A 24157-nucleotide genomic window follows, 5' to 3' on the forward strand; every position below is an offset into this window, starting at 1 on the left:
CACCCCCCTTTCCCTAGAACACATATAAAAGTAGTTAAAAACTGTGAAACACATACATGTTAGGTATCCCCGCGTCCAAAATCGCCCACTCTACAAAGCTATGCAAATATTTTTCCTGTTCGGTAAACACCGTAGCGGGAAAAATGGTCAAAAGTGCCAAACCGCCGTTTTTTCACTGTTTTGATTCTGATAAAAATTTGAATAAAAAGTGATCAAAGCAATAACATTTCCCAAAAATGGTAGAACTACAAAGTACACCCGGTCCCGCAAAAAAAGACGCCATATACATCCCCGTACATGCACGTATAAAAAAGTTACGGCTGTCGGAATATGGCGACTTTCCAAAAAAAAATTTTTTTAACAGTTTTGAATTTGTTTTTAAGGGGTCAAAATATAACTAAAACCATATAAATTTGGTATTCCCGGAATCGTATCTCACCACCGTATATATAGCAGCTCAAATACAAATTAACTTCAACACAAAAGTCTCACGTATTCTCTGAATTAAAGCAAAAACAAGATACAAAGTTACATTTCTTATCCCATACCTTATACACAGTACGAAAACCTTACCCACGCCTGTATATACCCACTACTACAATCACCGCAGACGAAGTCACGGGTACCAGCTAGTATATAATGTAACACATGAGATATTGTAGATCTGCATTTATATATACCAGACCCTCCATCTACTGCTCAGCCCGGTCCTCACTGACATCACCACACAAATCTGAGCCCATCTACTACATAATAGGACCCATAATAACAAACATGATGTATCATACAATAAGTTTATCAGATGTTTGCCACAATCTTAAAGGCATTCAATCATTTGAATCCCATTTTTTCTCCTCGGCAGAGTCGACTGCACACGTGTGAATTTAAAACCATAAGAAGACATCATGGGGAAGTGTTCCAAAAGAAGACGCTGGAGAGTTTTCTCTCAACACTGGGGATGCCATCAGTGCTGTGAAATAACTCCTTTACATACTGAAGAAAACCGGGATATCTATGGAACGGCGTCCCGGAGAAGATTTCTAAAGGAAGGAGAAGAATAGCCTTTCCTAAGGCTATGCCTACGTGTTAGGGAGAAAAAATGAGATTGGAATGATGGAATCCTATTAATATCACAGATAGATAAAATATAATTAGTATTTACCTCAGATTCTGCAGATTATGTAACGCTGGTGTAAATCTATCTAGTCCTTCAGTGTCCAAGGAACATCTAGATAGATCGAGTTCTTCTATATTTGTGCAGGTTTCCATGATAAATGCTAACACTGTGCAATCTAGAGCTGACATGTGAACACCAGAAAGGTCCAATCTTCTATATGATTGTAATGATTTCAGTACTAGAGCCTCATTCCGAGATTCAAACAGATAGTAGAATGTCCCGAGAAGACGTTGTTTCTTGACTAGACTTTCCATTTGCTTCCGTTCTCCAGGAATAAAGTTCTTCAGCCAAGTGATAACATCTATAGAGGCCTGAGCTGCTTGTTTGTCCAGGTATCCAGTTAGTACTGACCTGGTGGTGCCGTCTGATAGACCACACAGGAAACGGAGGAAAATGTCACCACGTCCATCTGGATAAGATTTGGCTTTTTCTAGTGATTTCTGTAACTTTTCAGGAGAATAATCAATGTAATGGACCAAGGCAGAGAAGAATTCCTGAACAGTGAGATGTAAGAAGGAATAGGTCACAGGTTCCTCTGATTCATTAAGAAAACTTGATAAGAGCTTTGACTTATTGTCCACATGGAAAGAATACAGATCTATTTTCTCAAAAACAATCCTGTGGTTCATGACTCCATGTTCTGCCATCCATCCGATGGACTGCAGGATCTTCTGAGCCTCACTTTTCTCCAGGCTGTGATTGGACAGAATGTTGGCGACAAATATGGCAAAGAGTTGTGTCACTGTTCTGGGTAATAATGTCACCTGCTGGTCACTACTTGTTGTCTGGAAGCTCCTGGATAATACAGTACAGATGATCCAGCAGTAGGACGGGAGGTAACAGAACGTGTACAAGGTGGCATTCTGCTTCACATAAGTAAAAGCCTTTTCTGACAGTTCAGGATTGGAGAAGAAATTTTCAAAGTAAGTCTGTCGTTCTTCTGGCAGAAACCCAATGATTTCTATTATTCTCTGGAAAACATTACAACCAATTGATGCCAGTCTGGTTGGGCGACTGGACATTAGGACAGAACAACCATTAAGAAGAGACTTTCTAACCAAACTAACCACAATCTGACCACAATGTCCGAGCTGTTTAGGATGAGAGCACAAGTGACGTGATGTGAAATCCATTGTATGATTGCTTTCATCTAATCCATCAAATATAAAGAGAAGTTTCTCTGGATCTTGTAAGATGTTGTCCAGCTGCTCCTCCAGATATGGGTACTGATGAAGGATCATGGTCTCCAGACTAACCTTATCCTTAAGTCTATTGAGTTCTCGGAATTTGAAGAAAAAGACAAAAGAGAATCTTTGATAGAGATCGCCCTGCACCCAGTCGTAGACAAACTTCTGCATCAGTGTGGTCTTCCCTACACCGGGCACTCCGCTCACCATTACCATATGTGGTACAAGTCTGGATCGGTGGCACCAACGAAACATCTTGTTGGGTAGAATGCGCTGTAATTCAGTAAGTTTTTCCTTTAAAAATCTCTCATGTTTTACACCGATCACTATGAGCTCATTTTCAGAACGTTCCCTAAAGTGATCAGTGGAGACAATGATGAGGTTCACATAACGTGTAATGAAGGAGAAACTTTCCACTGGTTGGTTACATCTTGGAGGTATGTTCTCTGTAAGTTTCTTAGTTTTTTCATTTAAATATTTTTTGTGACTCTTCTGGACATCTGTAGAAATAAAAGTGAAGATAAGAAGCCAAAAAATTATTTTGTTGAAAATATGTAACATGGGACAAATTTACTAGAGATGGCATATCTTCTTAGCTGTTGACCGTTTTAGAATATATCTAGAAACGTGATCATACGTGTAAAGCGAAAAAGAAAATAGAGAAAAAATATCTATACATATATACATAATCACTGTACAGGTATACTGTATATACAGTCCTATGAAAAAGTTTGGGCACCCCTATTAATCTCAATCATTTTTAGTTCTAAATATTTTGGTGTTTGCAGCAGCCATTTCAGTTTGATATATCTAATAACTGATGGACACAGTAATATTTCAGGATTGAAATGAGGTTTATTGTACTAACAGAAAATGTGCAATGTGCATTAAACCAAAATTTGACTGGTGCAAAAGTATGGGCACCTCAACAGAAAAGTGACATTAATATTTAGTAGATCCTCCTTTTGCAAAGATAACAGCTTCTAGTCGCTTCCTGTAGCTTTTAATCAGTTCCTGGATCCTGGATGAAGGTATTTTGGACCATTCCTCTTTACAAAACAATTCAATACTGGATTGACAAAAAATTGGATTGAGCTTATATAGCGTGACTGAATTTATGTGTATCCCAGGTAGGTTTTGGGGGTACACACCGTGGATATTTGGATTGAGCGTATATAGCCTGACTGAATTTCTGTGTATCCCACCTAGGTTTTGCGGGTACACAACGTGCATATCTGGATTGAGCATATATCGCTGGACTGAATTGCTCTGTATCCCTGTTAGGTGTAAGAGGCCCATGGCCAGCTGGAAATAGTCGGGACACTGGACCACTATGATAGCGGGCGGGTAAAGCCTGGCTCCATGCCTGCTATACATATTGTTATTGGAAAAATGCACAAAAGTGTGTGTGTGTGGGCGTTTCTCCCAGCGATAATGCAGAGTTTATCAGGAGTAATGAATAAGTACGATTGGGGGATCAAATGTCTATAAACATACGGTAAAAACTGAAGTTACTGGAGCCTTGATGGTGTTCTCCGGTACTTAATAGCCGAACCTACACACTGGTGCAGCTTGGCTTTACACATCCAAGTATGCAAGCTGTTCCGCACCTCGCATGCATACATAATCCACAGGAACCAATCAGGTTGATTGTCAACACCCACTCAATATGACGTGGGTGTGGGCACGGTCTAGGCATAGCGATACGCAGCACAGCTGACAAGCATGCCGCCTCAGTCAAAGGTAAACAAACCCTGGTGACTGTCAAAATATCAAAAAGATGAGGGAGTCAGGCAGCTATCCAAATGAAAGTTGATAACAATCACTATAGATAAGCCACCAGGGATCGATCAATATGATCCCATATAGCTATAATCATATACCATGATGACACAATTGCACACGTAGTTAAAGAGGACCTTTCACCATATCTGGGCACAGGCAGTGTTATATACTGCCAGAAAGCTGACAGTGCGCTGAATTCAGCGCACTGTCGGCTTTCCCGATCCGTGCCCGGTGTAAAGCGCTATCGGTCCCGGTACCGTAGCGCTTTACAGTCAGAAGGGCGTTTCTGACCATTAGCCAGAGACGTCCTTCTGCCTCGCGGCGCCAATCGCGCTGTACTGTGGAGCGGGGAGGAACGCCCCCTCCCTCTCCTGATAATGCTCGTCTACGGACAAGCTGTGTGAGCAGAGGGAGGGGGCGTTCCTCCCGGCTCCACAGCACAGCGCGATTGGCGCCGCGAGGCAGAAGGACGTCTCTGGCTAATGGTCAGAAACGCCCTTCTGACTGTAAAGCGCTACGGTACCGGGACCGATAGCGCTTTACACCGGGCACGGATCGGGAAAGCCGACAGTTTGCTGAATTCAGCGCACTGTCAGCTTTCTGGCAGTATATAACACTGCCTGTGCCCGGATATGGTGAAAGGTCCTCTTTAATACAGAGCCATTACAGCATACAGATTGAAGAAATGGTGCAATGCAAATAAGTGCAACAATAAAAAGGAGCACTGGGTTAGGATAACTAAAGCCCAGTACCGATGAGCCATCCATCAGTGCCCCCTCCTCCGGGCCTCTCTATCACAGTAATTAATCCACATGGAAGCAAAGATGGGTGACAGACATAAGAATAGCCATGTACTCACTATATAGGCTGATAGATCAGCATATAGTCCCCCAAAAAAGGATAGATAAATAAATGTACATCAAATGAGAGAATTGAAGAAATATCCATTTATCAATCACAATCAGTAAATGTATCCATTATGAAATACCCCAAAATGTCACTGCATCAAATAGACGATAATATATGTCTGCAGACAATCCATAACAGATCCTCCTATCTACAGTGGATACAGGTGGCAAAAAATGTGGTAGTCCCAACCACTAGCAACAACAAAAGATAATCAGTAATTAAAGTGGAGATAAGATAGGACAAAATAACCCGCAAATAAAGAGGCAAAAGAAATTGCATCATTCAGACCCCTAGGTTTCACAGATCTAAACCGAAAGAGCTGTTGGGCTTCCTTTTATAGAATGATGCAATCCTAATCATCCCCCCTCCCAACAACCCCCCCCCCCCAACCCCACCAGGGAATATTTACGGACGTGTTCAATTTCCTGGAATTGAATGGAAGATCCATCACCCCCATGATACTCCCACACACGTAAAGCCAATGGTTTATCCTCCTTATCGTGTAAGAAATTGCTTCTTAGTCCATTTAGATCACACCTTCCATGCCACAATTAATGGAATCTGTAATCTGAAAGGCGATCCTAGTCACAAACGCAGTAACTTCGCTTCACAGTAGGACACTGTTAGGACTATATATCTATAAAACATAGTGTACATCACTGTCAGGGCTCCTAGGACTCTATAACACAGACCCAGAGGACCCAGCACTGACCCCTGGGGTATACAACTGGCTTAAAAAAAAAAGCTGCCAAAAATTATCGCTTTATGGGAGCACATGGAAAGACAGGCAGTGTGCCTGCTAGTAGAGATGAGCGAGTAGTACTCGATCGAGTAGGTATTCGATCGAATACTACGGTATTAGAAATACTCGTACTCGATCGAGTACCACTCGCTATTCGAATGTAAAAGTTCGATGCAGAACCAGCATTGATTGGCCGAATGCTATACAGTCGGCCAATCAACGCTGGTTCTTCTCCTACCTTTAGAAGTCTTCTCCGTGCAGCTTCCCGCGGCTTCTTCCGGCTCTGAATTCACTCTGCCAGGCATCGAGCCTGGGCAGAGGCGACTGCGCATGTTTGCTTGTAGTGCGAGCATGCGCAGTCGGCTCTGCCCAGGCCCGATGCCTGGCAGAGTGAATTCAGAGCCGGAAGATGCCGCGGGGACACTGCAAGGAGAAGACTTCTCGGAGGATCCAGCCCGACCCTCACTCGTGGACTTGGTAAGTATAATTTGATTGAATGTTGCCTACCCCTGAAACGAGCATTTTCCCCCCATAGACTATAATAGGGTTCGATATTCGATTCGAGTAGTTGAATATTGAGGGACTACTTGAAACGAATATTGAACCTTGAACATTTTACTGTTTGCTCATCTCTACCTGCTAGTTGAAACATGAAAAAATGTCTTTTTTTTTTTTTTTTTAAAGCCACCCAGAATTGACCTTATTTTAGTAATAAATGCTACACCAACATGGTATTTGAAGGGAGGTTAGTGTTATTTACTTATTTTCTTTATGTAAATGCTATGTCACCAACAGTATGGAATAGAATGTGATGGACCTGGTTGCAGGAGATATATGGCTGGCTGTGGTGGCTGGCTGTCCCAGGGTGGTGACAGTGAGCAAGTGGTAGCTGATCTCCTTCTTACTAAGCTTCCCAATGATCTGGCTGGGGCATTTTTTTAATTTTCTGCTGTCTATCGACTGAAATCATTGTCATCACTGCTGCTACCACCTACTCCCTCTGATGTCTGTCTGTCTGTCTGTCACCCTAACCTAGTAGCCAGATCCTTTCCCCAACAGAATCAGCAATGGCAATGTCATTGTGTTCACCACTTTTTTTTTTTAACTTATCATGGCCATGGAACTCTTGCACACCCTCACAATTTCCATCCATAGATTTGCCCATAGAACACAATCTCCACAGTCAAACCCCCTGCCATTACTATCTCCTCTATTAACAGTCCTGCCACTACTACCTCTACCACTGACAGTCATTTCTTCCACCTCTGCCTTCTCTACATACAAAAAATTCTGACCATTCTCATTCAACTCATCAAGAAGAGGAAAACTCTGACTAGGATGAAAATGAAGATGGTTGACAGTGCAGAAAGTCAAGGCTGTAAATTGTGTTACAACAGCAGAGGAGAAAAAGGGACACTCAAAACCTTGACTCATCAGCTCATCACAAATGTTAGATGTTATATCTTGCTGTGACTGATAGGAGAGAGCCAAGTAATCAAAATGTCATCTTCACTCACACTAGGTCCATAACATTCAGCAGAGCAATGGCCGATCTCCTGACTACAAAATGACACTGGAACTAACTTGTATTGACAAGTCTGACTAGTGCTCACCTCCTCACTCCACCTAAGTGTATGTTCACACGGCAGAAACCTTTTCCACCGTGTGGATTCTCCACGCAACTAGCCATGACGGAATGCTAATGCAGTATACTGGCATCCCATCGCAGCATCCCGCTCCTGTAGAGGCCTGAAAGAACGGGCCTAATCGAGAGTGAGTCTTACGTCTCGGCTATCTCAACCGTGGAATCCGTGGAAAGATAGGGCATGTCACGTTTTTTCCCGCTAGCGGAAAAAAAAAGCGAGTGGCTCCCATTCAAATGAATGGGAGCCTTTTTTGCAGCAGATTTTAAGGCAGATTCTGCATCAAAATCCGCCTGCAAAAAAACTCAGTGTAAACTAGCCCTAAGAAGGGATAAGAACAACAATGATGAGGACACAATGCAGAATATCATCAAAAATTGAAATCCCTCAAAATTTTTATATTTTGTAACACAGAAAGTAAAGTGTGCTTGCAGGACGCTTTACTGAAGAGAATATTCTCCAGTAGTCCATCTTCTTTATCTGCTTGCAGTAGTATTACTTTAGCGTTATAGAAACATATATATATATATATATATATATATATATATATATATATATATATATATATATTGTACACTACACTTCTTACCTGTCAGTTCTGGGGTCAGTCGGTGACCATCTTTATCCAGTACAATTTGCTCGACCAGAGAGTCACCTAATAAGAAATGACAGATTAGTAGGATATTCTAGTGTATAGATGTACAGATATAATATAAATATGTTATTGTACAGTGACGGGGATAAGGTGTAATGGTCCTAAAGGTAAAACTGAGAAGAACTCCCCGGCCCCTGCACCTCCATTGTGCCCTGATCACTAAAGTCCAATGATTTAGTGTCCAGTCGTGATGTTACCAAGATCTATACTAATTTATAAGTCCAGGCAAAAGGTGGAGCATCCATTACATAGAGTCTATCAGCAATTTCATCCTGGAGCCAGAAAAGTCTTGGAGATGAATATATATATATTAATATATACAGTATATATCATACATATATATATTTTGTGAGAACGTGACAGGCAGTCATGGTATATCTCCCCCAGGTTTCTGACTGTGTGGTCCAGGGCAGGTCCAGATGTGGGTTCTACGGCTCATTACTGGGCCATAAAAGGCTGCAGATCCTCCACTTTAGAGCAGATCCTAGGAGCGAGAAGAAGTGCCCGGGTCTGTCCTAAAACTGTGAGTGTTCTCAAGCCATGGCGCCCACGGCTTGAGAATACCTCCCGATTAGGCCCATTCATTCATTTGAAGTCAATGGGAGTCGTTTTGGCAGACAGATTTTGAGGCGGATTCTGTCTCATAATCCGCTGCCAAAAAACTCTGTGTGAACCAGCCCTAAGAAGGCAAAAAAAAAAAAAATTAAATCTAAACAAAATAGGCAGGTGGATAATAGCAGGGAAGTTTCCTTATCACTCACCCTGACTAAGCCTTCCTACGGTAGCGACAGAGTTTTCCATTGATGAGACGACAACTCACAGGAACCTAAATAGAGACCCCGGAAGTTCACCCTAACAGATACACAGTGACACAGAACCCACACACCAACAAATACCTCTACACAGACACTATCACAGTAGGCCAGAGAATAAACAGACAAAGAAAGCTAAAAAGAATAAACTGATAGTAGTGCTACAGGTCACAGGATTTGCTGGTCACAAGAATATAAACAGCATTGAACTGGTGGCAGAATCCATCTTCTATAACACAACAGAGGGTGGGGCAGAATCTCAGGGAAAAACCTCTCCCAAAACACAGAATCCAGATTAACCTATGACAGCCCTGACAGACCCCTAACTGTATCCCTGTCTGACTGGTTCGGTCCGCACCATTGCTGCTATCGAGCTACCTTCCTCACTATATACTGTACATATATACTGTGTATATATATTTGGAGGGAAGAATCAACAAGTGGGACACAATTGTGAAGTGCAACAAAATTTATTGGATATTTTAAACTTTTTTAACAAATAAAGAACTGAAAACTTGGGCGTGCAAAATTATTTACCCCCTTGCGTTAATACTTTGTAGCACCACCTTTTGCTGCGATTACAAGTTGCTTGGGGTTTGTCTCTATCAGTTTTGCACATCGAGAGACTGAAATTCTTGCCCATTCTTCCTTGCAAACGGCTGGAGCTCAGTGAGGTTGGATGGAGACGTTTGTGAGCAGCAGCATCAGCTCTTTCCACAGATTCTCGATGGGATTCAGGTCTGGACTGTGACTTGGCCATTCTAACACCTGGATACATTTATTTGTGGACCATTCCATTGTCGATTTGGCTTTATGTTTTGGATCATTGTCTTGTTGGAAGATAAATCTGCATCCCAGTCTGAGGTCTTTTGCAGACTTCAACAGGTTTTCTTCCAGAATGGTTCTGTATTTGGCTCCATCCAACTTCCCATCAATTTTAACCATCTTCCTTGTCCCTGCTGCAGAAAAGCCCAAACCATGATGCTGCCCCCACCATGTGTGACAGTGGGGATCAGGGGGTGTTCAGGGGGATGAGCTGTGTTGCTTTTACACCAAACATATCGTTTTGCATTGTGGCCAAAAAGTTGGATTCTGGTTTCATCTGACCAGAGCACCTTCTTCCACATGTTTGGTGTCTCTTCTGGGACTTTTTATGGATATCTGTGAGAAATGGCTTCTTCTTTCCACTTTCCATAAAGGCCAGATTTGTGCAGTGTACAACTGATTGTTGTCCTATGGACAGACTCTCCCACCTCCGCTGTAGATCTCTGCAGTTCATCCAGAGTGATCCTGGGCCTCTTGGCATCTCCTTGTTTGAGATGAAAGTTTAAAGGGACAGCCGGGTCTTAGTAGATTTGCAGTGGTCTGATACTCCTTCCATTTCAATATGATTGCTTGCACAGGGCTCCTTGGGATGTTTAAAGCTTTGAAAATCTTTTTTTGTATCCACATCCAGCTTTAAACTTCTCCACAACAGTATCGGGGACCTGCCTGGTGTGTTCCTTTGTCTTCATGATGCTCTCTGAGCTTTATACAGAACCCTGAGCCTATCACAGAGCAGGTGCATTTATACAGAGACTTGTTACACACCGGTGGATTCTATTTATCATTAGAGATGAGCGAACACTAAAATGTTCGAGGTTCGAAATTCGATTCGAACAGCCGCTCACTGTTCGTGTGTTCGAACGGGTTTCGAACCCCATTATAGTCTATGGGGAACATATACTCGTTAAGGGGGAAACCCAAATCCGTGTCTGGAGGGTCACCAAGTCCACTATGACACCACAGGAAATGATGCCAACACCTCTGGAATGACACTGGGACAGCAGGGGAAGCATTTCTGGGGGCATCTAACACACCAAAGACCCTCTATTACCCCAACATCACAGCCTAACAACTACACACTTTACACATTCCAAAAAACCTCTATCAAAGTGGGAAAATACCTGGAAACCTTCTTTACTCCCCAAATGGATGAACACAAACCCCAATTTAAGCTCAACAAACAGTAACAACCACCCCTTTAAATCACGTTCCCCATGACAACCATGGATGGAATAGACAATGGGAAATCCAAAAGCCCTCACCCTTAACTGTCATTGTGTGTGTGTGTGTGTGTGTGTGTGTGATGTGGTAAGACCTTCCAAAATTCACTTTTCTAGCCCTTAACATGAGCCCTTCCAAACAAAGTTACAGGACCTTAAGCTGAGCTACCAGCAGAGATTGAGGCCCTTGGCATGAGTAGAGCCTTGCACCAGCAGTGTTTTTGGCACTTAGGGTGAGTTGAGCCTTGTACCAGCGTGTGTCCCTTAACATCAGGCGAGCCCTAAGTTCTGCACTTTGCACGAAAGTTCAACATTAACCTTAGTAGCCTTAGTAGGCCCGAGAACCAGGAACAGGTCTTGCAATGGCTGTCGGATAACGCTTAAAGCACATTGTCCACCAGCCAGTCAGCCTCTACCTCCTCTTACCCAACAGTCTTGTCCTCCTTCCACCCAAAATTCCCAATCTTCCCAGAACAATAACCCCAACTGTCCCTGCTCCCCAGAGCTGTTCTCCCTTCCTTTGACTGTACCGCAACCTGCCCCTCCATTTCGCGATTCCACGGACCTAACAGACAAGTATCTGTGTCCAGATGCTCAAACACTAGAGTCTCCTCCATCTCCGGTCGATTTGGTGGCGGATGACCAGCAACCCACCCTCATCGACGACGATGAGATGCAGTTGCTGTCAAGGGCAGCCAGTTGACATGCGCATTGTGCAGGAGGAGGAGGCGAGACAGGAGTTGGAAGAGGAGGTGGTGGACGACGAGGACACCGACCCCACCTGGACAAGGCGGATGTCAAGCTGGGAAAGTAGTGTGGATGTTGAGGCAGGTGCAGCACCAAAAAGGGTAGCTAGAGGCAGAGGTCAACAGCTTCGCCGAAGCCAGGCCAGACCCGGAATGTCCGAAGATGTTCCCTTTTGTACCCAGCCCAGAAAAACTGTCCTCAAAGAATGCGCCGAGGACAGATATAGTGTCGTCTACACAATTTGCCTCTCGAAATCGAGTAGGGGCCCTGAGAAGAGCAACCTGTCCACCACTTCAATGCACCGTCATTTGGAATCCAAGCACTGGAATCAGTGGCAGGCAGCAACGGCAGGACAAACGTCGCCCGCCGTTCATGCCACTGCCTCTGCTCACAGTGCTGGTGATGCACTCCAGAGGATGAGCCAGGACATCACTTCATCTGCCTCCGCCACTTTGTTGACTTCTCCCTCATCCTCCCCTGTTTCTGTCTTATCTCCTTCTCCTGCACCATCAAAGGCACCATCAGGCGCTTCTTTACAACAACCCACCATCTCTCAGACATTGGAGCGCCGGCAGAAATACACCGCTAACCACCCACCCACGCAAGCCTTGAACGCCAACATCACTAAACTGCTGGCCCAGGAGATGTTGGCGTTTCCCGGACCTGATGGCAACTGTGGCACCTCACTATGCCATCCCTAGCCGTCACAACTTCTCCCGGTGTGGCGTCCCCGCCTTGCACCAGCACGTGTCACTCAACATCAGGTGGGCCCTTAGTTCCGCGCTTTGCTGCAAGGTCCACTTGACCACCGACACTTGGACAAGCGTATGTGGTCAGGGATGCTGCTTATCTTTAAGGACAGGCAGGGTGAATGTGGTGGAGTCTGGTCCCGGGGTGCAAACTGAGGTACCCTATCTCCTCTCCCAGGGCAAAATTCATGGCAGGAGTAGACTGAAACCCTCCGACGCTGCAACCTCCACCCCAGCTACTAGCGGCAAACGCTAAAACACTGGTGTGGGGAGACGTCAGCAGGCCGTGCTGAAGCTCATCAGCTTGGGGGACAGACAGCACAGTGCCTCCGAGGTCAGGGTTGCCATCCTGGCTGAGATGGCTTTTTTTTTCCCTGCTACACCTGGGGCCTGGCATTTTTACGCCTGTGATAATGGCTGGAACCTGGTAGCGGCTCTGGAGCTTGCCAGCCTCCAACACGTTCCATGTTTGGCCCACGTCTAACCTAGTGGTGCAACGTTTTTTGAAAACATACCCAAATGTACTGAAGCTACTGTTGAAAATGCGGCGCTTGTGCGCCCACTTTTGCAAGTGTACAGGAGTCGCTGCTAGCCTAAAAACACTCTAGCAAGGCCTACATCTGTCCAAACACAGGCTGTTGTCTGTCATTCACACACGCTGAAACCCTACAATACCATATCTTGAGCAGGGTGTGTGAGCTGCACAGACCTTTGATGGAGTTCCATCTACAAAACCCAAGGGTTCCTCAAAGTCAGCTCCCAAAGTTTCTGCACCATGAGTTTCCAGGGGTGGCAGAGTTATGGCTAGGGGCAGAGGCATGGATAGGGATGATGTCTAGGGGCAAAAGCAGTGTGGATGTGGAGGCAAGCTAAGCAGCAAAAACTGGGGGTACAAGCTAAGGCATGGACTGGGGTGATGTCTAGGGGCAAAAGCAGTGTGGATGTGGAGGCAAGCTAAGCAGGGAAAAAGGTGGCTAGAGGCAAAGGGATGTCCAGAGGCAGAAGACAGCTGCATGACAGAAGCTAGACCTGAGCCAGCAAGGCCCAAGATGCCCTCTTTTCTAGCTTCCTTAGAAAAATTCCCCCATCGAGGCCACGTTCCTCGCTGGGGGAGATAATTTCTAAATGTATAGGTCGAGGACAAACTGAGTGTGGTTTACACACTTTGCAATGTGACTCCCCATCTCCCAGGCCTTTCATTCCAGGCTAAAGTACAGCACAACCCACCCACATGCCCAAGGCTTCAACGGCCTCATCTCAAAAATTCTGGCCCAGGAGATGTTGGGGTCCCGGCTTGTGGACACTCTGCCCTTTTTGGGCCTGCTGGCTACTGCGCCACCTCACTGTGCCGTCCACACCAGCACTTTTCCCCAAACATGAGGCGGTCCCTAAGTTCAGCGCTTTGCCCAAAAGTTCCATGTGACCAGCTATGAATGGACAAGTGCATGCGGACAGGGACGCTAACTTTTAATCTTGGCACAGTGGTTGAATGTACTTGAGGCATGGACCGGGTCGCAAAATGTGGTAGACTGACTTGTCTCCCCACACAACATTCCTGGGAGGAGGGCTGAAACACCACCCTCCTCCTCCGCTGTTAGATTGACCCCAGCTACGAGCTGGAAACGCTGCAACACTGGTGTGGGGAGACGTCAGCAGGCCGGGCTGAAGCTCATCAGCTTGGGGGACGGACAGCACACTGCCTCTGAGGTCAGGGATGCCATCCTGGATGAGATGGCAATTTGTTTATCCCCGCTGCCCCTGGGGCCAGGCTTTTTTGTCTTGTTGGAGGGCTCTGGAGCTGGCCAGCCTCCAACACGTTCCATGCCTGGCCCACGTGTTCAATCTAGTGGTGCAACGATTTTTAAAAACATACCCCAAATTAGCAGAGATAAGGGTGAAAGTGGGGCACTTGGACACCCACTTTCCCAAGTCTACAGTACCTGGAGCTAGCCGCAATACACTCCAGCAAGGCCTACATCTGCCTGAAGCACCTACTGTTGTGCGAGGTCACCACACGCTCAAACCCTAGATACCGTATGTTGAGCAGGGTGTGTGAGCAGCAGAGACCTTTGATGGAGTACCAGCTACAAAACCCAAGGGTTCCTCAGAGTCAGCTCCCTCACTTTCTGCACCATGAGTTTCCATGGGTGGCAGAGTTATGGCTAGAGGCACAGGCATGGATAGGGGTGATGTGTAGGGGCAAAAGCAGTGTGGATGTGGAGGCAAGCTAAGCATAAAAAACTGGGGGTAAAAGCAGAGGCATAAACTGGGGTGATGTTTAGGGGCTAAAGCAGTGTAGATGTGGAGGGAAGCTAATTCAACAAAAAACCTGGGTAGAAGCAAAGGCATAAACTGGGGTGATGTTTAGGGGCTAAAGCAGTGTAGATGTGGAGGGAAGCTAATTCAACAAAAACAGTGGGTAGAAGCAAAGGCGTGCAAAACTCTACCCTGTTGGAAGACTTATTCCTAGGTCTGGAACACGTTAATGGCTCCCCCCTGGACAAATTACTGCCACTCAGGGGCCTAGTGTCACCAGGAGAGACAAGTATAGGCGCATGTTGTGGGAATACCTGGCCGACACCAGCTCTGTCCTCTCCAATCCCTCTGTGCTCTACTGCCTACACTTATTTTCTCATCTTTTTTTCTGCACTGCACATCTCTTGCCTACTTCCTTTGGGATCTTAGAAGTGGTGGTCCACTTCCAAAGGTGGTAATTTCAGTGCTGGAGTTGTCAATAGACAGTGTAACGGGAGTAGCTGAGGTATCACTGTCTTAACCACTTTTTGGCACAAAATTAACTTCCAAAGCCAAGTATGGTGCAAGTATATGATGCAAGGACACCTACACACCTATCTCTGACACATTGGGGAGTTCACCCTCATGCGCCCTTTTGGCCTGCACCATCATGCGCCTCTTCCCAGCCACTCCACATCTCCCAAGCTTTTCATTGCAGGCAGAAGTACAACACAACCCACCCCCATGCCCAAGCCTTTAACAGCCTCATCGATAAACTGCTGGCCCTGGAGATGTTGGTGTTTGTTTATGCTTCTGGATACCCAGGCCTTCCGTCAGCAGATGGCAGCTGGGGCACCTCCATATGCTGGGCCTAGCCGTTACTACTTCTCTTGGTGTGCTGTCCCTGCCTTGCGCCTGCATGTGTCCCATAACATCAGTCGGGCCCAGAGCTCTGCGCTTTGCTGCAAGGTCCACTTGACCACCGACACATGGACAAGCGCCTGTGGTCAGGGATGCTGCAGTGCTTATCTTTAATGACAGGCAGGGTGAATGTGGTGGAGTCTGGTCCCCGGGTGCAAACTGGGGTGGCCTATCTCCTCTCCCAGGCCAAAATTCATGGCAGGAGTAGACTGAAACCCTACGATGCTGCAACCTCCACCCCAGCTACTAGCGGCAAACGCTATAACACTGGTGTGGGGAGATGTCAGCAGGCTGTGCTGAAACTGATCAGCTTGGGGGACAGACAGCACAGTGCCTCCGAGGTCAGGGATGCCATCCTGGCTGAGATGGCATTTTTTTTTCCCTGCTACACCTGGGGCCTGGCATTTTTGTGCCTGTGATAATGGCTGGAACCTGGTAGCAAATCTGGAGCTTGCCAGACTCAAACACGGTCCACGCATGGCCCACGTTTTTCAACTTGTTGGTGCCATGTTTCTTTGAAACCTACACCATTGTGCATGATATACAGGTCAAAGTGGGGCCATTTTCGTAAGTGAGAACTAGCCTCTGCTAGGCAGAAAACATTCAGAGCACACTCCTCTCATCTTCGCACCATTGGCTGGCGGAGGAAGACGAGGGGGTTGGAGTGGCATCTGATGTCCCTGTCCCACACGAGGCTAGAGGGTGCACTTCAGTGCATCCCATTGCTTCACCACAAATGGTGTGAAGGGGAGTGGAAAATGGAGGAAATGGAGAGTGACCCTTACAGTTGGGGCCAGCAAAGGCATGCCAAGTAACACACTGACACACATGGCTGACTTCATCTTGGGTTGCTTTTCAACACATATTTCACATCATGAAGAACAAATAATATTGGATTTTTACAAGCCTTGAACCCCGGTCTAGGTCTAATGTCTGTTCCTTTCTTATATTAGGGGAGAGGGAAAAAAATTACTTCAGTGATACGTTTAGCGTACATAGACTGACTATTAATGTGTATCCCACTTAGTGTTGTTTGGGTTACACACCGTCACAACCTGGCTAAAGCTTCTATAGCTGTTAATAAAGTCAACATAACTTTATGGTATCCAAAAAGACAGCTGGTACCGACAGAGAGCAAGACAAATGTCAACCAAAGCTGTGAGCTCTGAACACCCACAGTGACTTTGGCGTCATCATCATTATAAGGGAGCGGGTGGTAATAAATAACTTGGCAGTGCCTAAAACCCAAAAAGCTTATACAACTATATTTACATTAAGATACACAAATGACACTTTTTAGTAGCATGTCATGAGACAAGCTGATAAGATCTTCCTTTGTGCAGTGCTATTTGAAAGTTAAACGCTGCCTTTATTTTAATTCTGGAGAAGGTGCAGACATTAGATTTAGAACATGTTGTCTTCATTGTCCAAATCCTCTATATAGGTAATGTGTTTTTCGGGCCGAGCTGTCTGGAAACGAGCTGGTGCAGCACTGACAACCTGGGTGAATATGGCAAGAGCCTGAGATGTAGGGTGAATGAATCCCCAAATTATTTGGGGAATTTCCACTCAGAAACTGGCACTATATACCAGTAGCAAAAATTGTGGGTGCACGTAACCCCAATATATTCTTTGAATTCCCAGTCAGACAATGGCACTATATGGCAGTAGCAAGAAATGAGGGTATTTGTAACCCCAATATATTCTTTGAATTCCCAGTCAGACAATGGCACTATATGGCAGTAGCAAGAAATGAGGGTATTTGTAAACCCAATATATTATTGGAATTCCCAGTCAGACAATGGCACTATATGGCAGTAGCAAAAATAGTGGGTGTATATAGCCCCAATTCTATTGCTAGGGGACTTGCAGGGTATTTCTGGGGTGAAGGTGGGGGGGCACACCGTTGGAATGGGGATTTGGGGTGTATATATGGGGTATACGGGAATACACTGTCAGTGTATTCCATTCAGGATCCTGGGAAAGCTGGGTTGCGGCGATTGAGCCCGTCAGTGCCACGTTACACTGACAAGCTTCTCCCTGGAATTTAGCTCTTATAAGAGCTGTTGGTTGTCTTCTCTTTCCTATCCTAGCCTGTCCCTGCCTACCCAGAATCTAAGCCCTAGCTAACTGGACGGAAACCTCCGTCCCCGGTGAATTGCAAGCTCAGAATGACGCGAACCTGGGCGGCGCTGTTCTTTTAAATTAGAGGTCACATATTTTCGGCAGCCAATGGGTTTTTCCTACTTTTTTCAACGTCACCGGTGTCGTAGTTCCTGTCCCACCTACCCTGCGCTGTTATTGGAGCAAAAAAGGCGCCAGGGAAGGTGGGAGGGGATTCGAGTAATGGCGCACTTTACCACGCGGTGTTCGATTCGATTCGAACATGCCGAACAGCCTAATATCCGATCGAACATGAGTTCGATAGAACACTGTTCGCTCATCTCTATTTATCATCAGTCATTTAGGAAAATATTGGATCATTCAGAGACCTGAACTGAACTGAACGGAGTGAGTTTGCTCCACTGAAAGTAAAGGGGCCGAATAATTTTGCACACCCTACTTTTCAGTTTTTTATTTGTTGATGTATATAGTGCGGGGAGAGTCAGGAGATGAGATCTGAGCATTGAGGACACAGAAGAGCTGTAGACTATGTTCCCTGTAACTGCATGTGCGATAAATAGAACCAATCAGAATACAGTGACATACCGACCTATGTATATCAAGGTGTGTAACTCTAACCTCAAAGCCAGCACCAAATATCTAAAGAAAACTCAACAATAAAATAATTAATACAACTTTATTACATCAATATATGTTAGAATACCATGCTATAAAACCTTAAAGGGGCTCTATCACTGGGGAAAGTCATTTTTAACTAATCACATCCTTGCATAGCCTTTAGAAAGGCTATTCCGCACCTACCATTAGTATGTAGATTGCCTCAGTGGTTTCTGAATAAGTCAGTTTTTATTCATATGCTAATTAGACTGGTGCAGAATGCTGCTGATGATGACTCAGCTTCCTGTTTGCTCACATACATAGGAGAAAATAGCAGAGACGAGTGCTGCTGGGAACTTCCTGTGCTGGCTGGAAGCTCATTAGCATATGAATAAAAACTGACTTATTCACAAGCTACAGAGACAATCTCCATACTAAAGGTAGGTGTGGAATAGCCTTTCTAAAGCCTATGCAAGGATGTGCTAAGTTAAAAATGACTTTTCCCAATGATAGAGCCCCATTTAAGACTGATTGAGGAGGCCACAAACTTAAGAAAGTGCTAAATTTGGCCAAAAATTGGCAGAAATCTCAATATGGGAAAATATTTAAAAAGTAATGTATCAGCCCGCTGGGTACAGACAGATAAGAAGGTATATTGCTGACCTTATATAGCCAGCGTATTATCAGCAAGGAGTGTGAGCCCAAAAATGGAGGTAACACAGTGGTATATACAGAACTATTAGACTACCAGGGATTTTTCTTTTGATCTGAGCAGAATTCTTCTTGTGTATTCACTGCTGTATGTGACTGATCCAGAGGGGAGATCTATATGTAACTTATATAATCCCCTATTTCATGATGGACACATCACATACACAATGTTACCTGTATGACGGACACATCACATACACAATGTTACCTGTATGACGGACACATCACATAAAACAATGTTACCTGTATGACACATCGCATACACAGTGTTACCTGTATGACACATCACATACACAATGTCACCTGTATGACGGACACATCACATACACATTGTTACCTGTATGACGGATACATCACATACACAATGTTACCTTTATGACGGACACATCACATACACAATGTTACCTGTATGACGGACACATCACATAAAACAATGTTACCTGTATGACACATCGCATACACAGTGTTACCTGTATGACACATCACATACACAATGTCACCTGTATGACGGACAAATCACATACACAATGTTACCTGTATGACGGACACATCACATACACAATGTTACCTCTCTTATGGAATTCCTCCAGTACAGCGCGCAGGCCGGGGGTACCCTGATTCTTCTGTATGACATGAAGACTAACCCACAATGCTATCAGAGCTTCTCTTCTTCCTTTGAAAATATCCTGTAGTAAATTCCGGGCCAATGTTTTTCTATCATTTTCTAGACGTTGGTATTTCTAAGAAGCAGGAAAGTCACATGAAAGGGTTATTATGCAGAATACAAAGGGTTAAAACATGTCTTTTTTTCCCCCATAATGTTTTGGTCTATAGAAAGATAAATCTATGGAATGATTGTGTAGCAAATCCTTCCCGCAGCACAAGTAACCATCAGATTATTCCCTGGATCTAATGTCCCCCGAATGTACACAAGTGGACAAAATTGTTGGCCCCCCTTGTTTAATGAAAAAAAAACAAAAAAACACAATGGTCACAGAAATAACTTGAATCTGACAAAAGTAATAATAACTAGAGATGAGCGAACACCGTTCGATCGAATAGGTATTCGATCGAATATCATGGCGTTCGATGTATTCGTTCACAATCGAATACAAGGCCTCATACGCAGTAAAAATTCATGTCCCTTCCCACCTTCCCTGGCGCTTTTTTTGCACCAATAACTGCGCGGGGGAGGTGGGACAGGAACTACGACAACGGAGGCAGTGAAAAAGATTGAAAAAACCCATTGGCTGCCGAAAACATGTGACCTCTGATTCATAAGAATAGTGTCGGCCAACTTCGTCTCATTCTCGTTCTGGAGTGATAGGGAGAGCTTGTGTCTAAGGGCGATACAGTGCTTTGGTTAGGCAGGAAATGGGAATAACAGCTCTTTTCAGAGCTCAATATTAAAAAAAAAACAAAACTGCAAATCATGCAGCGTAGCAGCAGGGTACGTGGGCGAGGACGTGGAAGTGGATACCCAGCTGGATATCCACTCCAGAGTCCAGGTACTGGAGAGGGGCTGCCAGCAGTGCCCCTCGTCGGTAGCAGCAGGGGACGTGGGCGAGGACGTGGACGTGGATATCCAACTGGGTATCCACTCCAGAGTCCATGTACTGGAGAGAGGATGTCAGCAGTGCCCCTCGCCAGTAGCAGCAGGGGACGTGGGCGAAGACGTGGAAGTGGATACCCAGCTGTATATCCACTTCAGAGTCAAAGTACTGGAGAGAGGCTGTCAGCAGTGTCCCTCATCAGTATGAGCAGGGGACATGGGCGAGGATGTGGATATCCAGCTGGGTATCCACTCCATAGTCCAGGTACTGGAGAGAAGCTGCCAGCACCCAATTTACTCTTCCTCCTCATCCTTCTCCTCCTGCAACCCCAGCCCCTACTTCTGAATGTATTAATTCTTTTTTTTCTTATTTTTTTTTTTTTTTTTCCATGTATACCCCCCACAGGGGCGTGCAAATCAATTTTTTAGGGCTCCAGCCCAAGGGCCTGCAAATTAATGTTTTAGGGCTCACCCCCAAGGGCCTGAAATCTAATTTTTTAGGGGTCACCCCCAAGGGCCTGAAATCTAATTTTTTAGGGGTCACCCTCAAGGGCCTGAAATCTAATTTTTTAGGGGTCACCCCCAAGGGCCTGAAATCTAATTTTTTAGGGGTCACCCCCAAGGGCCAAAAAATAAAACACTGCTGCTACAAGGCTCTAGTCACCCCAAGGGCCAAAACATAAAACACTGCTGCTAGAATAGCAACAAGATGAACCGCTCCACTCCACAAAAATACTCATATATTGAGGCCCAGTCAGGTTGCACTGAAAAACCCCGACTGTGTAGGGTCAGCAAAACCAATGTATCAAAAAAGATTTTTTTCCAGCAAACCTTTAGGTATAAAACTTAACTTTTACTAAAAATGTGCATAAAACATGGAGATTACATCGCCATTGGAAGAACACGAGCATAGTCGAACAGCTGACGCGTTTCAGGACAGATATTATGGTCCCTTACTCATAGCTATGAGTAAGCCGTAACTTTTTTATACGTCAGTGTACGGGGATGCATAGGGCGTCTTTTTTTGCGGGACCGGGTGTACTTTTTAGTTCTACCATTTTTGGGAAATGCTATTGCTTTGATCACTTTTTATTCAAATTTTTATCAGAATTAAAACAGTGAAAAAACGGCAGTTTGGCACTTTTGACTATTTTTCCCGCTATGGCGTTTACAGGAAAAATATTTTTATATATTTGTAGAGCGGGCGATTTTGGACAGAGATACCTAACATGTATGTGTGTCACAGTATTTAACTACTTTTATATGTGTTCTAGGGAAAGGGGGTGATTTGAATTTTTAATACTTTTTTAAAAAAAAATATATATTTTTTTTTTTACTTTTTACTTTTTATTTTTTTTTTTGCATTTATTAGACCCCTTAGGGACCCCCTAGGCATTACCGCTGGCTGTCTACTGGCTAACAGTTTCTGACTGTTAGCCAGGAACGTCCTTCTGCCTCGCGGCGCCTATCGCGCTGTACAGTGGTGTGGGGAGGAACTCCCCCCTCCCTCTCCTTATAATTCTCGTCTATGGACGAGCACTGTGAGCAGAGGGAGGGGGCGTTCCTCCCCGCTCCACAGTACAGCGCAATAGGCGCCGCAAGGCAGAAGGACGTTCCTGGCTAACAGTCAGAAACGCCCTTCTGACCCTAAAGCGCTACGGTCCCAGGACCGATAGCGCTTTACACCGGGCACGGATCGGGAAAGCCAACAGTGCGCTGAATTCAGCGCACTGTCAGCTTTCCAGCAGTATATAAAACTGCATGTGCCCGATTTGATGAAAGGTCCTCTTTAAATGAAGGGGACCAACAATTTTGACCACATGTGTGTATAAAGTGGGGGGATTACTGGAAACACCACACCAAGTTTGCCAAGTTTGGTCGCTGCTGTAGATACTTCTGGACTTGTTTTTCGGTTGTCAGTACTTCTATAAATGTTTTTTACAGGTAACAAATAACAGCGAGGCCTAGAGGGCCACAAGAACAGGAAAACAGAGTAGCCAACATGGGCTAACTTCCCAAGCATACATGGGTCAAACTGTCAAACTACAGAATAAATAAAACACCCAATATATTACATCACAAATTATCACTTAGAGTATAGAAAAAGTGTAAATTGTGTTGGATTTATTGGGCAGCCATCGGGGACACTGGAGGTGGGAAGATACATATTTTAAGGATGCAACATGCAGAAGTATAAGAACAAGAATTAAGATTTTTCTCACAGCATTAAGGATGCCCCCAGTGCTGTTTGAGCGCTGGGGACCGCCCCCAGTGCTGCAAGAGAACTCATTTGCATACCAAAGAAAACCTGGATTTCTACCGAACGGCGGCACGGAGAAGACATCTATAAAATGCATCCCACATTTTATTATGCAAGTTCTCCCGACTACTGAAATACAACACATGTGGGTGTAAACTAATATATAGGCACACAGCAAGACGCAGAAAGGAAGGAACATTAATGACCTTTTGGAGGAAAGATTTTGTTGTGATCAATTTTAGGGACCATGTCACATTTACAGAGTCCTTAAGGTTCCAAAAGAGTAGAAACCTCCGTTTTTTCACTGAATTTATTACCATAGGGACATGAAAATCAAATCCGATAAAATTTTTCATCTCCACAAAGGGTTAAAGGAGAATAATCAACTAACTTTTTTTCCCGGAACATCACAATACCCCATATGTGCTGGTACACTGATGTACGGGCACATAGCAGGGCTTGAAATGGAAAGGGCGCTATTCCTGGAATAGCTTTCAGGTACCATGGCCCATTTGCAGAGCCGCTGAAGTGCCAAAACAGTGGAAACACCCCAAAATTGACCCTATTTTTGAAACCCGTCAAGGAATTTATCAAGGGTATAGTGAGTACTTTGACGTTACAGTTCTTTCACAGAACTGGGACATAAAAAGAGAAAGTTACATTTTTATCTATAAAATGTAGCTTTACCCCAAATTGTTTCATTTTTACAAGGGGTTAAAGGAGATATGCACCCTACAATTTGTTAAGCCATTTCTCCCGACTATAGAAATGACCCACATGTGGAGATAAATTTCTGTATTGGCAAATACCAGCGAAGGAGAATAGAGATGAGCGAGTAGTCAAATATTCAATATTCGTTTTGAGTAGCCTCTCAATATTCGACTATTCTAACGAATATCGAATCCCATTATAGTCTATGGAGAAAAAAGGCTCGTTTCAGGGTAAACCCAAACTTGACTAAGGAGAGTCACCAAGTCCACAATGACACCTCAGGACATGATGCCAACACCTCTGGAATGCAACTGGGACAGCAGGGGAAGCATGTCTGGGGGTGTCTAACAAGCCCAAGTCCCAGTATTACCCCACTATCACAGCCTATCAACTACACACTTTCCAAACTCAATAGAACCTCTATGAAAGTGGGAAAATACCTGGAAACCTTCTTTCTTCTACATTAGTAGAGTCTTAATCAGGTGGTTAAAAATGTGGTTTTTAACGGTGATGCTGGTGGTGGAGGAGAAGGAGGATGAACTTGTGAGCTGGAACAGAAACATGGAACTGTGTCTCGTCATTATCACTGAGGACG

The 24157-nt window shown here is 44.7% G+C and overlaps 1 protein-coding gene across 3 annotated transcripts in view; it reads right to left on the bottom strand.

The window, feature by feature from the left end:
• The window catches only part of LOC142214296 (NACHT, LRR and PYD domains-containing protein 12-like), a 398233-nt gene that overhangs the window by 80351 nt on the left and 293725 nt on the right, over positions 1–24157 (bottom strand). For 2 of the 3 annotated variants that reach the window (XM_075283206.1, XM_075283205.1), the window contains exons 4-6: positions 19608–19779; positions 8033–8098; positions 1163–2864 (exon numbers count right to left, since the gene is read on the bottom strand). The exons of the other annotated variant lie outside the window; for it this stretch is intronic. In XM_075283206.1, coding sequence (XP_075139307.1) covers positions 1163–2864; positions 8033–8098; positions 19608–19779 — 1940 coding nt within the window. The remainder of the gene's footprint in view (positions 1–1162; positions 2865–8032; positions 8099–19607; positions 19780–24157) is intronic. 3 annotated transcript variants of the gene reach the window in all.

Source organism: Leptodactylus fuscus, chromosome 7 (assembly GCF_031893055.1).
Source record: "Leptodactylus fuscus isolate aLepFus1 chromosome 7, aLepFus1.hap2, whole genome shotgun sequence".
NCBI lineage: Eukaryota > Metazoa > Chordata > Amphibia > Anura > Leptodactylidae > Leptodactylus > Leptodactylus fuscus.